The 15,300-nt window shown below is 35.5% G+C and overlaps 1 protein-coding gene across 9 annotated transcripts in view; it reads right to left on the minus strand.

Annotated features, from left to right (window-relative positions):
- The window catches only part of ERBIN (erbb2 interacting protein), a 110,758-nt gene that overhangs the window by 13,641 nt on the left and 81,817 nt on the right, over positions 1-15,300 (minus strand). For 6 of the 9 annotated variants that reach the window (XM_042875112.1, XM_042875114.1, XM_042875113.1 and 3 more), the window contains 11 exons: positions 15,035-15,107; positions 14,004-14,133; positions 13,552-13,667; positions 12,514-12,583; positions 11,504-11,603; positions 11,230-11,351; positions 10,547-10,717; positions 9,645-9,827; positions 7,666-7,783; positions 4,445-4,628; positions 1,831-3,355 (listed from right to left, as the gene is read on the minus strand). In XM_042875112.1, coding sequence (XP_042731046.1) covers positions 1,831-3,355; positions 4,445-4,628; positions 7,666-7,783; positions 9,645-9,827; positions 10,547-10,717; positions 11,230-11,351; positions 11,504-11,603; positions 12,514-12,583; positions 13,552-13,667; positions 14,004-14,133; positions 15,035-15,107 — 2,792 coding nt within the window. The remainder of the gene's footprint in view (positions 1-1,830; positions 3,356-4,444; positions 4,629-7,665; positions 7,784-9,644; positions 9,828-10,546; positions 10,718-11,229; positions 11,352-11,503; positions 11,604-12,513; positions 12,584-13,551; positions 13,668-14,003; positions 14,134-15,034; positions 15,108-15,300) is intronic. The other 3 variants (XM_042875120.1, XM_042875116.1, XM_042875118.1) reach the window with 2 other exon arrangements.

Consider the following 15,300-nt stretch of genomic DNA (forward strand, 5'->3'; position numbering starts at 1 on the left):
CAAAGCAATTTCCAATAACTGTTTGTTCTTTAAACGAAGTGTTCACTTCTTCAAGTAAATACTGATTTTTTTCCAGACTTCGTAACAACTTCAGAAGTCTGTTCTCTAGATTAAGCTCCCATATTAGAAATACATTTTAAGTACAATCATACCTGAAACCATTATTTTAAAAGAAAAAAGAAATATCCAGTGAATTTCTACATTATCATATTTGCCAGCTGCCATATAGGATTACATCTGCATTTCTATAGTTTCTTTTTTTTTTTTTTTTTTTTTTTTTAAAGCCCATCATATCCCAGAAAATATAAAGTAGACAATTATACGCATATTCACCTTTAAACTCATAAGTCTTAGCTTAGTAAAATCTTCTTTAAAATGCTTTAAGGCCAGAATAAAAGAAACACGCACAGAAAAGGCACACTATTAATATATCTTAGATAGATGCACAGCTAAGAACCCAGGAGCAACTACTCCATATCCTTCTAGTAAGAAACAATAATTAAGGTTTACATAAAAAGCATGGAAGAAAAAATATGAAGAGATATAAAGGGTATTAAGTCAAGGTGACTAAATTTCTACTACCAGGGCAGTTTTCATTTGATGTATTAAACATCATTTCTAACATGTGAAACAGACAGCGTAAGAATGAACTAAAGCCAAATAGCTCTAGCAGTGCACTCAAGTTTCCCCCTATATTCCAGCACTGTGCAATTTTTTTCATTTTCCATTGTTTGGTTTAAGATTATATATATGCATACAGGGGAATTTAACATTAGAATATGCACCTTTGATTAAGATTGGAACATTCTGTGACAGCTTTGTATGACAAACGGTCCACTACACCTTAGCATAATACTTTGCCTTAAAATGTTTGTTCTTTTGTTCTATGTGACTCCAAATGGATCACAAGAACAGCTATGGCTGTTGTGCAGACATTGAAAACAAACATCTCTTTTTATAACTAGGAATTATGCAAATTAAACAAAACCAAATTCACTTCCCTTCCAAGGAAACAGAGTCAGGTTGATGATATCCTGGCCAGTATTTAGTTATGTGATTTTACAGTGGTTCTACTGGATAGCATACCGTATGTTCTCCCAGTCTCTATCCAATTTCTTTGAAGATGCATAACTGTTCATGTTTCCATATCAGCTCAAATTTTTGATAGCATTAAGGTACATAAAGAATCCTGCTCATCATTACTCTAGTTATATCAAAATCTCCTGTGATTTCATGAAATGAGCAAGATTTTTATGTGCTCTCAGTAATAAATATTCATTCAACAGTCTGTCAAATATCCAACTTCAAAAGACAACTGGCTTGGAGCAAAAAAATAGCAACTGTATTTTTTCAGCTCCTCCACATTTGAAGCTGTAGACCTATACTAGGAAATGCATTTTACTGATGTTCTTTTCCTTGTTCTTGAAATGAAGAAATAAGGAAAAAATGCAGAAGAGAAAGCTCAAGAAAGGTAACAGAATAGTATAATATGAAGACAACATATTAATGTTAATAAATTAACAACAAAAATTACTTGACCTAAAAAAAGTTGGACTTGCAGTCCAGAAGGTCAACAGGACATTTAATGTATTCAAAGGTTATTGGACTAAGCTGGCAAGTATGATGTAAAAGCATCAGGGACCTTTTTCTACAGGGAAACATTTCATTTAGAGACTGTTTTTCACATCTTCTTCATAAACATGTTTACCTTTTAAAAGAAGTAGTAGAACAGAAATATAATTTTACTGGTAATTAAAAGCTGCTCAAAACATAGATATTTAACTTAATTCCTAGATTACAGAAAAGTAGAAAAAATAAAATTATTTTTACCTTTTCTAGCTTTTTAGCCTCAATATGTCGCAGCACTTGTTCCCTCCAGTCATGAGGGACTTTACTTTTTCCTGTAGGGTCTAACAAAGAGTGCTCAGAGTTAACTCTTGGATTTGATCTCTTTGAAGGGCTAGTCCGAGAGTAATTAAAGTCACTAACTGACATAGTTCTTTCTGGTATTTCATTCACTGATGGACGAGCACTCTGTGGCCGAGGTACGTTTGGACCATCAATGCTGTACGTCCTGGCAGAAAGAGGTCTCTGCTGCCCTGACATTACTGGTGGAGCTCTTCCCATTGAATGCAAATCTCTGTATGTTAAATAATCCCCTTCAGGAACCTGGGCCCGCCTTGAAGGTCCAGCATCACCGACATTTACAGAAGCAGTAGAGGATACACTGCTCTGTCTTTGAAGAGTGTGCCTTGTTGCTCCAGGGAGCAGTCTGTCATTTGGTGGAACAGCCCACATGTCTATATGTCTACCAGCCATTCGCTGATGAGTGCTGTATGCAGCAGTGGCACGGACATTGTTGTGATTGGAGAAATTCATATTGGCAGAATGTTTTACATAGCTGGGTGCTTCTGTGCTGTCAGACCTCAGCAGACGCGAAGGAGGTAAATTGCTTTGTTCTACTTGGGTGCTTTGTTTCTGGGGCCACAAGGTGTCTTTTGCTGCTGTACTGCTGCTGTACTGAATATTATACTGGGGAGTGGAAAACATCTGTGGACCACCTGGCACTGATCCTCTCACTACATTACCACCTTCAGGATTGTGATTTGAGTCCAACTTGAATGGAGTTTTTGTAGACGATATTAAATCAGATGATGACGACGATCCAGGAAAAACTTGCAAAGGCTGATCATATAGAAGAGTAGCAGATTTACTTCTGACTATGTTTTTCCCATCTGCATTACCAGATGAAGATTTTACCACTGAGTTTGGCTGTGGAGATCCACAGTCACTGACAATATCATAGACTTTCAGACCACCAGGGTCCATATTGGTGATGCTGTGAGACTTCATTACAGTACCACTTCTCTGTGGTGACAGATCTTCAGTGCTCCGTGAAATAGACAGCTCAGTGGAAGAGTTGCCGTCAACTGTAGTGCTTCTCAGTAGTTCATCTTTACTGGGAGACTGTACTGATTCCTCAGGATGTCCATTTACTTTATTTATAGGATACCTATTTCCATTTTCCAAGTGCTCACCTTCTTCTTTTGTAACATTATTCATCAAGCCCTTTACTGACACTACTTCCTGTGGCTTTATTCTTTCTATGGGAACTGGCACTGCCTCTTCACTAGCCAGTTTATTGATATTCATGTTTATTTGGTCTAATTTGTGAGTCTCCTCTGTAGGACTACTTAGATCCACACCTTTTCCTATCAGACCTATTCTTTCTTCAATGCTCAGTTCATATTCAGACAGATTTGTAACTTTCTCTTGCATATTTATTTCTTCTTCTGCAGTAATGTTCATTTCACCTCCATTTTGCAAAAGATTATTCAAATTTTCATCTTCTCGCCTGCAAGAAAAGATGACTCACAAACAATATTCCTAAGGGATTGAAGATATTCCTTCAAGAAAATTTAGAAAAACTGATGTGCAACATGGCCATGCTGCACACACAATGCAGGACAAAAACCAATTTACAAATAAATTTATGATTTGCTATCTTACCATTACAAAAATATGTTATTCAGAGAGTTTGCTTTGCTGGTTAGCATCATGTTCTGATTTCAGACAGTGCGTGGGAACTGTTAGGTCAGGGCCTGAACCAATGATTGAGCAACTGTTGAAGGGACACAGCCAGCCCTGGGAGTACAGGTGGAAGCAATTCACTTGTGCAAACCACATTTAAGGGTTGGCAGCACAAGTGAAGGATCTCTACTTGGATATTACCTTCTTCTGAGTGTTTAAGCAAGCTCTGGTCCTTGGAAAGGGGTAAGCAATTCATTATTACTGCATTACAACCTCTTCCTTTATTGAGTGATCTAAAACTGTTTTGAGGCAGATATATCTGCTAATCACCTATCCTTACATAAAGCTACTTAACTTACACAGGAATAATTAAGGGTAGTTCAAAAATGTTAAAAAGTATAAAGCAACTGTAACTTAAATTTCTTATAAAACAACACCAAGCTCCCAGACAACTGTACGCAAAATTCTTGCTTTCATTGACGCGCATACACAAAAAAAAAAAGTCAGAAATCTTTAAGTGCATTCTTCAAAAGATCCTAAAAGCTTTTTAATAATTATGTTAGCAATCAAATGGATCTTCAATATTTTCAACATTATGCAAATAAAAATAGAGCTTTTAAAATGTTATACTGGAAGTATTTTGCAGGGATAGCAGAAATTAAGGATGAAATTATTATACCCTGTTGTAACAAGAGATGGAATCGTATCTTTCATACTAAAATTGGTCTCCAAATTTGTCCCGGTTTTTTTCCATTGCTTTTTTCTTGAAACACTACTACTTAACATTATTTTGAAATATTAAAAGTTAAGACTATTTAATGAATGATTAATTAAACAAATGGACATGTAATTTGAATGATTGAATAATGTTTTGCTATTATACTTGCTTAGTTTGATACAGTGTTCTACAAACCTGAACTTGGATAAAACAGCAGCATTTGTTTCTTTGTCTGGAGAACAGAGAGAAATATCTTGGCTGCTATCAGTATTTAAGGAAACAGAATCTGACATTCGAGAAGGAGAGGAACAGTTGCTGTTATTTTGATTACTGTTATGGGTAGCTTCATCTGATAAGGAATCAGCATCTTTTGAATCATCTGTAACAAAAAATAATGCGAATTTAGTTATAGACACAAATCTGTTTAACAGCCATTTAACGTGTTTAAATCACAGTGTTACGAAATCATACATTGTTCCTGAATGATACTTACTATCTTATATAGTAATTTTCAGTAATTCTTTTACAACCTTTTTATAAATTCATGGAAGACTGCTGGCAGTAGTTTCTATTACTTTTGAAATATTTGGTTCAGCCTAAACAGTACTCATCTTTAAATCTAATTTTGCCAAGTTTCCTTGGCATAAACTAGTGTTGCATTATTTCCCAAACATATCCATCAAATGATATTTTTTACAATTTTCATTGCTTCTACAATAACCCCAAAGTTTTCAGTTGCATTACTCTATTAGCCCCAATGAAAACAAAGTATGCTGCTTCAAATACAGGATTTTTAAGGTTTACACATTTCTTGCTTTTTAACATTAAATCATTGTTAAATAGCTACTTAGCGCACCAAACAGTATGGAAAGAATTAGATCACTGAGGATGTATATAGTTTTACAAATGTAAAAAAAAAAAAAAAAAAAGAAAGAAAATGTTCTTCTGCATGGTTGGGATGCAATGCATTCTCATACTTCACAGATCACATAGGACATTTTCAGAATTACTTGTCTATTGATTAATATATGCACACTTAAAATTGGTATCTGTATAAAAATAACTGACATGCAAGACTCCAAGCCAGCTGTGACTCTGACATGAGCAAACATAAGCATACAAATAAAAACTTTTTTTTTCTTTGCTTCTAGACACAGATATGGGTGCTAAAAGCATACTTTTTGAGAAACTATTTTTTAGCTAAGAGATGAGAGAAGTTTTGACTTTTCAGCCAGTTATAAGAGCCCAAAGACAATATTAATAAACACCAGTTTTTTCACAGAATCATAAAGTGGATGGAGTTGGAAAAAACCCTGGAAGTCACCTCTTTCCAACTCTCCCACCATAGACAGGGTTGCCATCCAACAGCTCAGGTTGCCACAAGACTCATCCAACCTGGCCTTGAATGCCTCCAGTGACAGGGCAACTTCTCTGAGCATACTATTCCATCATCCTCTGATAAAAGAATTTACTTATCCATTGCAAATGCTCGGCAGACTTTTCTGGCTGCCTCAGTGGCTTTTCCTTCATCCATCCTCAAAAAAAATCTTATCCTCTTACATACAACAGCCAGGAGAGCTTTTTTTTTTTTTCCTGGAAAGTACTAGACTAGGGACATTATATGGAACAAAAAACAATTTGCTCTCAGACTTAAAAATTTAGTTTCCTCCAATGGAAATGGTTATCCAGACTGAAATTATCTTCCAGAGAAGTAACATAAACCGTAGTATCTTAGTTAACAAAAACAATTATCAGATGTTTCTTTTGAGAGGAAAGAATAATAATAGAAGAGTAAGGTAATTCTGGAAAAAAAAGAAACTGGAACAAGTTTATTCTTAAGACTTACAAAGAAAGCACAGCTTCTCTGAAATTTAAAGAAGAGACATTGCTGCCAACAACAGCAATAATCAACAAAATGTGGGAGAAGAAGCAAGTATGGAACATTTCCAAGGCAAATACCATTTTCTGCAATTCTCTATTGAGAGAGTACTCAGCTGTTCTCAAAAGCACAAAACATTTTTCTTCCCCTTTGACTTTAAACTGATTAACAAAATAGGAATGTCAGCACAGCTTTCTCAATCATACTCAAGATACAACAGGATTCTTTCCTCTATTCACAGAATCAAAAGAGTATACCAAGTTGGAAGAGGACCAGAAGCATCACAAAGTCCAACTCCTGGCTCCACATGGGAACATCCAAAATTCAAATCCTATGTCTGAGAGCATTGTCCAAATGCCTCTTGAACACCGTCAGCCTGGGCCATGAATGCTGCATGGGGATCCTGTTTCAATGCCCATCCATTCTCTGGATGAGCTTCTTCCTAACCTCCAACCTGACCCTCCCCTGGCACAGCTCCATGCCTTTCCCTCAGGTTCAGTTGCTGTGACCAGAAAGAAGAGATGGGCACCTGCTCCTCTGCTCTTCTCATGAAGAAGTGGTAAGCCACCATGAGGCCTTATCCTTTGGGCTGAACCTCATACACCTTAACTTCTAGACTCTTTTCCATCTTTGCTGCCCTCTTTAGGATGCTATTATAGTTTTAGGCCTTCTAATACTGGGGGTACACAACTGCACACAGAGCTCGAGGTGAGGCTGCACAGAGCAAAGCAGGACAATCCCTTCCCTTCCCATGGTGGAAATGCTGGGCCTGGTGCACCACAGGGTACAATTGGCCCTTTGGGCTGTCTGGCATACTGCTGACTCAGATACAACTTGCCATCAACCACAACCCCAGACATATTTCTGTGGGGCTGCTCTCCAGCTGCCTCTCCCCCAGTCTGTATGTTAATGTATTTCTAAGTAGCCACTGTTTTTATCCACCACGATACTTACCAGCTTCAACTGTGAGCTTTAGCCACCAGGAATTTTCTCCCTACAGTAGCAAACAGTATCTCTGTAGTTGTCTCAACTTACTTCCAGTGGCCACAGACTTTCTTTTTCTGCCTAAGTTCAAGAAGACAATCCCTGCTAAGCTAAGCCAGCCTTCTGCCTTGCTTGTTTAATTTCCAGCATTTGGAATGGCCTACTCTTGTGCTCTTAAGACGTAATGCTTAAAAAGTGACTTGTACTGACAAACTCCACTTTTGTGAAAAACGATCCACCAAAGGACTTCACCAACTAGTTCTCCAAGCACTCTCAAAACTGCTCTTCCCACATCCAGGGTGGAAGTTTTGGTGGCAGTTTTCCACCTTTCACTCAACTTCTTCATCATCACTATGGCCAAGATGGCTTCCAATCAAGACTTCTCCCACGAGACTCTGTTTACAACAAGTTAACTGCTGAACTAGAGAGTTGGTCATCTTTCCATTAACAGACAAAGGTAATCACCTTTTACATAATTTAAATGGAAAAACTAGGCATTTTGAGTCAAGGAATAATTAGAATCCCACAGTACTTTTTTTTTATAGTATCTAACCTTTTTTACTGTTGCTAAGAGCTACCACTTTTGGTTGGTTGATGGAAGTTTCTATCAGTGGTGGACGCATTTCTGCCATTTTCATCTCTTCATCAGAAGAGAGTTCTTCTGACTCCTGCTAAAGGAAAAACAGTTTTATAAAGAGAGCATTTTAAATAAATGGTTAAAGGTAAGTAAAACTGATCTAAACCATTACCCTATCTAATAAACAGTGAAGGTAAACACAGTAGTGAAGTAACACAGACCTAACATAGCAACTGTGTGGTGCAAATCCAATGAATTTAGTAACTTTTACCACTGAATTATCTTTAAGATGCAGCACATACACATTTGCTTTGTGTGTGATGAACTCAATGGGAATGACGGTTAAATTGGTGATAACTTCAGCTTAGGTTTTCATTTTGAAATTTACACCGGGATAAACTTTCAAATGGAAGAGAAGATATTTAGGAATAAATGATGCTGAATAGATCTAGGCTAAAAATCACTAGATCCTAACCATCAGATGGATCTTAGTGCAGTTCTGAAAGACATAAACTGACAAAGCTGCCTGCAAGAACAGCCACGCAATAGATTCAGAATTCTATTGCCTGGCCCATATGCTGCTGTCATCTTCAAAAATACAATTTTTTTTTCTTCATTAATATTCTCTGTAATGAAACAAAAATCTTTACAAAATACAGTACCATCAATTGCATGGGGCTAACTACCTGGCCAGCTTTTGGACTACAGCAGAGGTCAGTAAAACTGAGTGAGAAGTAGCAAACGTGTTGTGACCAAGTTTATAACAATCCTGTTCCTCTGTAACAAGAACAGATAACCTCTTTGCTGCCTCTGCCCTTCCCCTTCAGTGTGACATTTAACAAGTGTAATTAACAATGAAAGGAAAAGCTTTTATGCATATAAAGTTATGTGGATTGAGACAAAGTTAGTAGCAAGTTACTATAAGGAAGTAAGGAATTTAGTATCCACAGTTGACTACATACTACTGCCTGATTTCCTTACTGGCATACAGCCAGGTTTAAAGAATGACTGCCACTGCTAGACAACTAGGTTTTTTTTTTTTGTGGGGTTCTGATTGTTGCTTTTTTTTGTTTTTGTTTTTAAAATATTGTTTTTGAACTGCAGAGAATTGTCAGAATCAGTATTTTCAGAATGCATATAATAGCAGGAACATGCAATGGGGGAAAAGACCCAGCAACAGCCACAATGGCTTGCCATAAAGTCTCTTTATCACATGATAAATGCAAGCTCCAGTGCTTGCACAACACACACAAAAAATAATCAGTTCATGAAACTACTGAAAAACAAACAAACAAACAAAAAAAACACAAAACACTTTACATGATGTGATTGACAAGTAATTAACTGAGAACCTCCAAAATGTTATTAATGCTGAAACATGTTCTAAAGTAAAAAATACATACATTTGTCACAGATGTACAAAGAGTTCAGAAACTGCGTCTTATTTCTTAAAAAAAGTCATACTTAATATATCTTACTACTAAATACATACAAAAACATATTTTAAAGCCCACTTGTTAACTGAAATGAACAGGCATGATCACTTACATACTCAAGATTTTGCTCATTCCTACTGACAAGATATTTTGACATTTCAGTAACAGTCACAATCAATTATTTACCAAGGTGCTGAAAATCAAGTGGAAACCAGAAAATTCTATTTAAGAAAGAATCTTTTCCAGAGCTTAGTACTTAGACCAATTTTTGAGCTTGGCTTATTTTTCTTTAAATGCCTACAGTTTCATTATGAACTTTTTGTTACATTTTTCAACTTGCACTTATAATATAGGTAAAGTGAGAATAATATTGCATTACAAACCCTTCTGTACTAACAGTGCTTGTGGATAGAAATTTTCTGCTTTTGTCAACATAAATTTTCATTTCTCTTAGAAACAAGTCTGATGCAACACCAGCACAACTCTTTGACTGCTATAATGTTCATCACAATGCCTCACCTCAAGCGTGTCTTCATGATTAACAATTGTTTTTGTGTTCTGCAAGGTTTTAACAAGTGCAGCCATCTGCGAATTTGCAGTGCAGTGCTCAGCTTCTGGTTCAGTAGGCTTCTGCACAGAGCTTCCTGCTGAATACTGCTTTCTCTCATCAGCCTTATTCTTCACTGGAACAATTTCGGAAGTCTACAGGATTAAGAACATTTGTACAAAAAACATTTTGAAACCCTTTTCAATAACATATGATATTAAGAATTAACATTACATATTATGGAAAACTATGAAATAGATGATGTTTGAAATGAGCAAGTATGAAATACATGAGATAGAAAGAAACCTCTCTAGACTATCCCGTTGTACTCCTCACCCTTTTCCAATTGGTTTCACTCTCATCCCTACTGTCGTCAATTCATATCATTAAACTTTCAGTTAAATTAAAAAAAAAAACAAACAGGAGTATCTACAATAAAATAAGCGAGTGAAGACAGGCCAAGCAGTCCTACCACCTATTACACTACATCTTCATTTTCAGCGTTAAGAGGAAAATTGCTAACACCAAGCAGACATATATTGCAGACTTCTTCATGGTGAGGGTACAGAACACTGGAACAGGCTGCCCAGAAAAGCTGCAAGGTTTCCTTCAACGCAGACATTCAAAACTCGTGTGGATGTGTTCCTGTGTGTCCTGACCTAAGTGCTCCTGGTCCAACAGGGGCATTGAACTAGATGATTTTTTCAAGGTCTCTTCCAAACCCTGACATTCTGTGATTCCTAATATGATGAAGAGGTAAGCCCTGCTCTTTAATGCAGAGCATTAATGAGGACAGAGAAGAACTAAAAAGAATTAATGGCAATCTAGATATTTGGAAGTTTCAGTGAAGTCAGAAGATAATATTGTATCTAACCTTTACCCCCACATCTTTTACAGAAGCTGTCTGGCTTTCTCGTTTTGATTCCTTAGCAACATCTTCAGTAGACTCTTCATCCTTTAGCCTATGTACAATTGTCTGCACTGTTTTGACCATATTCTTCAGCTCATCAGGATATGGAGTTGGATACCTCTTCAAATTGCCTTCCTGTGTAATAAAAAGTAATATTCTAATTTTAATTAAAAGCTGTAATTAAAGTATCAAGCTTTAAAATAGACAATAGATTCAGACAAAACAGAGTAAAACCTAGAATCTCCACTTTGCAGTTTGAATCTACCTAGATTAACAAAAATTTTAGAAAACCCAGCAAAGTTACAAATCAATTATTTTTGCTTTAAATTTGTCTGTTGATACCAAACAGGAAGAGTAATGGCAACTGCTATATATTTAAATAAAAATCAGAATTAACCATTATTTCCCAGCTATCCTTCTCCTGTACCAGCACCAGTCCAGCAATTTCATAATTATGTGCTCCATTTTAATGATGAGGAAAAAAAAAAATAGCCCAGTTTGATGCTCTTAAACTAATAAATGAAGTCTTGATTTCTTCAGCAGAGCTAAGTCAGCAGTCAAAGGAATAAAAAGGAGGGGAGTCAGGAATGTCAATGGGAAAAAGAGAGAGAGAAACACCAGTAGTAAAAAATAAATGAAATACTAACCCGAGGTGGTGCCTCTCTCTCATCTTTGTCTTCATCACACTCAAATGCCACCTGAGCACGCTGTTTCCTCTGTTCTTCCCACAAAGATGGATTGAAGCTTTCATTGTCAGATATGAACATAACTAAAGAAAAAAACAAGCACTTGTAAGAATAGGATGCATTACACAAAATAAAAGTCCCCTTTTTTCTTCTTTTTCCTGGATGGCATTTTTTTTATTTATACTTGAAAAGGTAACAAATTAATGATGCTGTAAGTTGAAAAAGAAATCCTTACCATCCTCAGTCCTTGGTTGCTGGGGGAACATGTAATTTGTAAGCACAGTTTTCTGTGTGTCAGGGTCTGCTTCTTTTTGAAGGGGGATAAGTGGTTTTGACTAAGAAGCAAATCAAAGAAAATTACATTAAGAAAACATATGCATGTACAAAGTAAAGATTATCTACATAACTTATAGAATGCAAGGCAGAGCAGTCTTCATTTTCCCTCTGAATAATTTTCAGAGAATGAAGTTGCTAATACACGTCAATAGATGACTTTCTTGGGAATGGAAAAAAAACAAATTCAAGAGAATAAACTGGATATAAAAAGAAATAACCCTATTTTTGCTAGGACTTATTGTTGTCCCAAAGTAAGCTGATCTGGGATGCACAGACACACTTAATCATCTACACCTGTGGACAGCTATATAAAGTAAAATTTTGTGCTTTTTTTTTTTTTTTTTTTTTTTTAATATAACATTGATATCAGACTGGTAACTCTCACTCTTCAGCAGTCTTTCAGCATTCCACACTTGAGATCAAAGAATTTCTGGAAGCCCTGAAAGCCTTAGTGCCATACAGGGAATTGGTAGAATATAGAGGAATAAGACAAGGCATGAGTACACAAGTTACTTCTCAATAGCTTGAAATATGGACAGCCACAAAGTTCAAAGATAGGACAAGCAACCTAGCACAAAAGAGGTTATGCAAATCTTCTACAGTGGTGCAACTGCAGCACACCACTGTATACGTTTAAGTGCTAACACCTTTTCAAATACCACCTTTCTTGTTTAAGAGATGACAAATAAGAAATTCCAACATCTGTGAAATTGTGTTTCATATAAAAGCTTTGCCAGATAAGCTCTAAAGTAAGAGAGACCCAGTTTTGTTTATTTTGAGAGAATGGACAAAATGTCAAGGAAGTACTTATGCACATAGAATTCACTTAATATTCAAAAGATCACTTATCAATTCAATTAGGAATAAAGTCAACCATCTGCCTGTAATTTTTCTCCTGGAATATTTTACCTGATTGTCCGATAGCCACATGGCAGTGAGCTGTTGCAGTTTTGTAAAGGTAAATGGCAAATTCTTCAGCCTGCGAATTGCAATAAAAGTTTATGAAAACACACTTATCAATACTACAACTTGACAGTTAAAGGGCCTTTTTTTTTTTTTAAATATGCATTTCTGCCTACTTTAGCAAAAATGAGACAAGGCAAACTGAATTTATCTCATGTCAATGACCTGAACACAATTTTTATGACAACCATCAGCACTGCATATAAATCAATTACTGAACTTAAAATCAATACTATTTATTTTTATACTTTAATTAGAAAAATCCTCAGCAATCCTTCAATATACACAATATACACAGGTACTAAAATTAAGAAAAAAGGGTCACACCTAAAATTGTGGGTTTTTTTGTTGTTGTTTGTTTTTTTTAAAGTGTGAATAAAATCAGGCTCAGGGTAGAGTACAAAGAAACTAGATTTGGAGAACAGAAGGGAGAGTTCAAATTTCTCTCTCCCAATACATTTCAATTCTGCAAACTGACGAATCCAAAAAGACATTTTGCCAGTTTTTATTGACCAGTTCTAATTAAAAATGTCTCTTTCCTCCTTCTTCCCCAACACATGCTGGGGGAGCATCATATACCGCAACACTTCTGTTTTGTGTCCCCTGCATGCAATACAGGAAGCTATTAATTTTTTAGCTACAAACCAAATGCAAATTTTAAGAGGATAGACAAAAGAATTCCATTAAAAAATACATACTAATACCCATTGGCATATCTAAGCCACATGTCAGTGCATGTACTTAAATCAAACATATGCCTAATCAAAGAAACATAGCTTCTTAAAGTGGAAGAACAATAAATGAAATACATGCATTGCAGTCAGATTATGAACTGAGGGATGTAATGACAGGTAGCACAGAACATTCAGAAAATGGCTCTACTTACATCCAATAGATACCAGGTGATAGATACCAGTTACACTAAAATACGCTCAATGCTATTGCATTTTATATGATTTTTACTTGAATTATATGCTCACAAACCTGTTGTCACTCAGGTTGATGACCTTCAATTTCTGCATGTCACCCATTTCTTCAGGGAGAAATTCAAGTTTATTTGAATGCAGAAACAATACCGTTACATACTTCCAATTTCCAATCTGAAAAAAGAATCCAGAGAATTAATTCACCTTCACAGCTCTAAAAATACAATCTATTATTACTTTAAAACAACCAGTCTACAGCTATCTTGTTTAGTATAATTAGGTTTATTTTTATATATTATCCCTTTAGTGCTAACAGAATTGGTACTGATTTCTACTACTAGCTTCAAAAACTTTTCAGATTTATTTGTATATTTGTAAACATTGTCATTAAATATACACAAAAAGTACTCAAGAATGATTAATCTGTTGTCCAAATAAAATATGTATCAACAATGCAGTTTAATACCCATGAAAATACTTTGTTGTTCAGTTTTATAACTAAATACATACCTCTGGTGGTAGCTGCGTTAAGAAGTTATGATCTGCAGCAAATGTCCTTATGTTAGATAGTTGCCCAACAGATGAAGGCAATGTTTCAATCTCATTGAAACTGCAGTCCAGTTCTTCTACTGATATTAACCTGAAAAAAGTAATACTCTGCTCTACAGGTTGATTCATCCAAAAATAACGGAATGCTTTAAGTTTAAATTACATTGATACCAGTATCAATTGCAAATGAAATTCAAAATGAAACACTGAAACTCAACTAAAATTAGAATCCAAGAAACTCATTTACTAATTGCCTAACTTCTTATTTTTTCTTAATCTTGCTATTGACATCAGACAAGAGCTTTCAGAGGTGATCAAGGAACTGAAAATCAGAATAGGACAAATGGCTAAATGGGAGTTAAGAAACAGTGAATGTTAAGACATGTTGGCAGAGTAGTATTTTGTAAATTCTAGCAATACTTAACTTACATCAATTTCAATAGGAGAAAATACATTGGAACAAATATCCATGTTCAGTTTAGCATTTAATTATGAACCACTTATTTTTGTCATCATTTGGGACTTTTCAATTGAATTGCTGAACATGAAGGTAGACATTCAAAAAATCCCGCTAATAAACAGGTGAAAAATAATTGTGCATGCTTAGATTTACAATTTCCAGGCCTTTTTATACCAGTTCTATCATCTGCCACATTTAGTATGGCCACTGCTATGATAAAGGCAAGAACACTTTAAGGCAGCTGCATACCTTTGTAACCATGTTGTTTCCCTTCAAATTGTATTTCTTTTATAGATCAGTGGCCTCATTAATGAGTGGGAAACAGGTTTCGATACATATTATTTAAATATGTAGAATACATACTGAGAACCAAAAAATAGATACGAAACATTTGCTACCAGTTTCATTATCACATTAATATATAGAAGGAAATAAATCAATTAGAGAAATGTAAACCATTCAACAGAGGAACCATTGTTACAGAAAGATTGCAGAAAAGCAGTCTGGCATCTCATTTAGGTTAAATACATACCCTCCAATAGAGTCTGGCAAATAAATTAACTGATTTTCATCAATTTTAAGAGTTGTTACCTTCTTCAGGGAACCTGTGGAAAAAAAAAAACCAAACAACTAAATAAATAAAAAATTCAAAACAAAATGGAGTTCATTAAGTTTAGTTTTAATCCTAAGTTAGGGGGGGAAATATACCTTCTGTATTCCCTGAAATTCCTGTAGAGCTACATATTTACTAAAAAAGGTAAGGTGAGTTTACAGGATTAATCTGCCAGCTTACTGCAA

The sequence above is a fragment of the Lagopus leucura genome, unplaced genomic scaffold (genome assembly GCF_019238085.1).
Source record: "Lagopus leucura isolate 7727_CA_CO unplaced genomic scaffold, USGS_WTPT01 Super-Scaffold_100014, whole genome shotgun sequence".
NCBI classification, from domain to species: domain Eukaryota; kingdom Metazoa; phylum Chordata; class Aves; order Galliformes; family Phasianidae; genus Lagopus; species Lagopus leucura.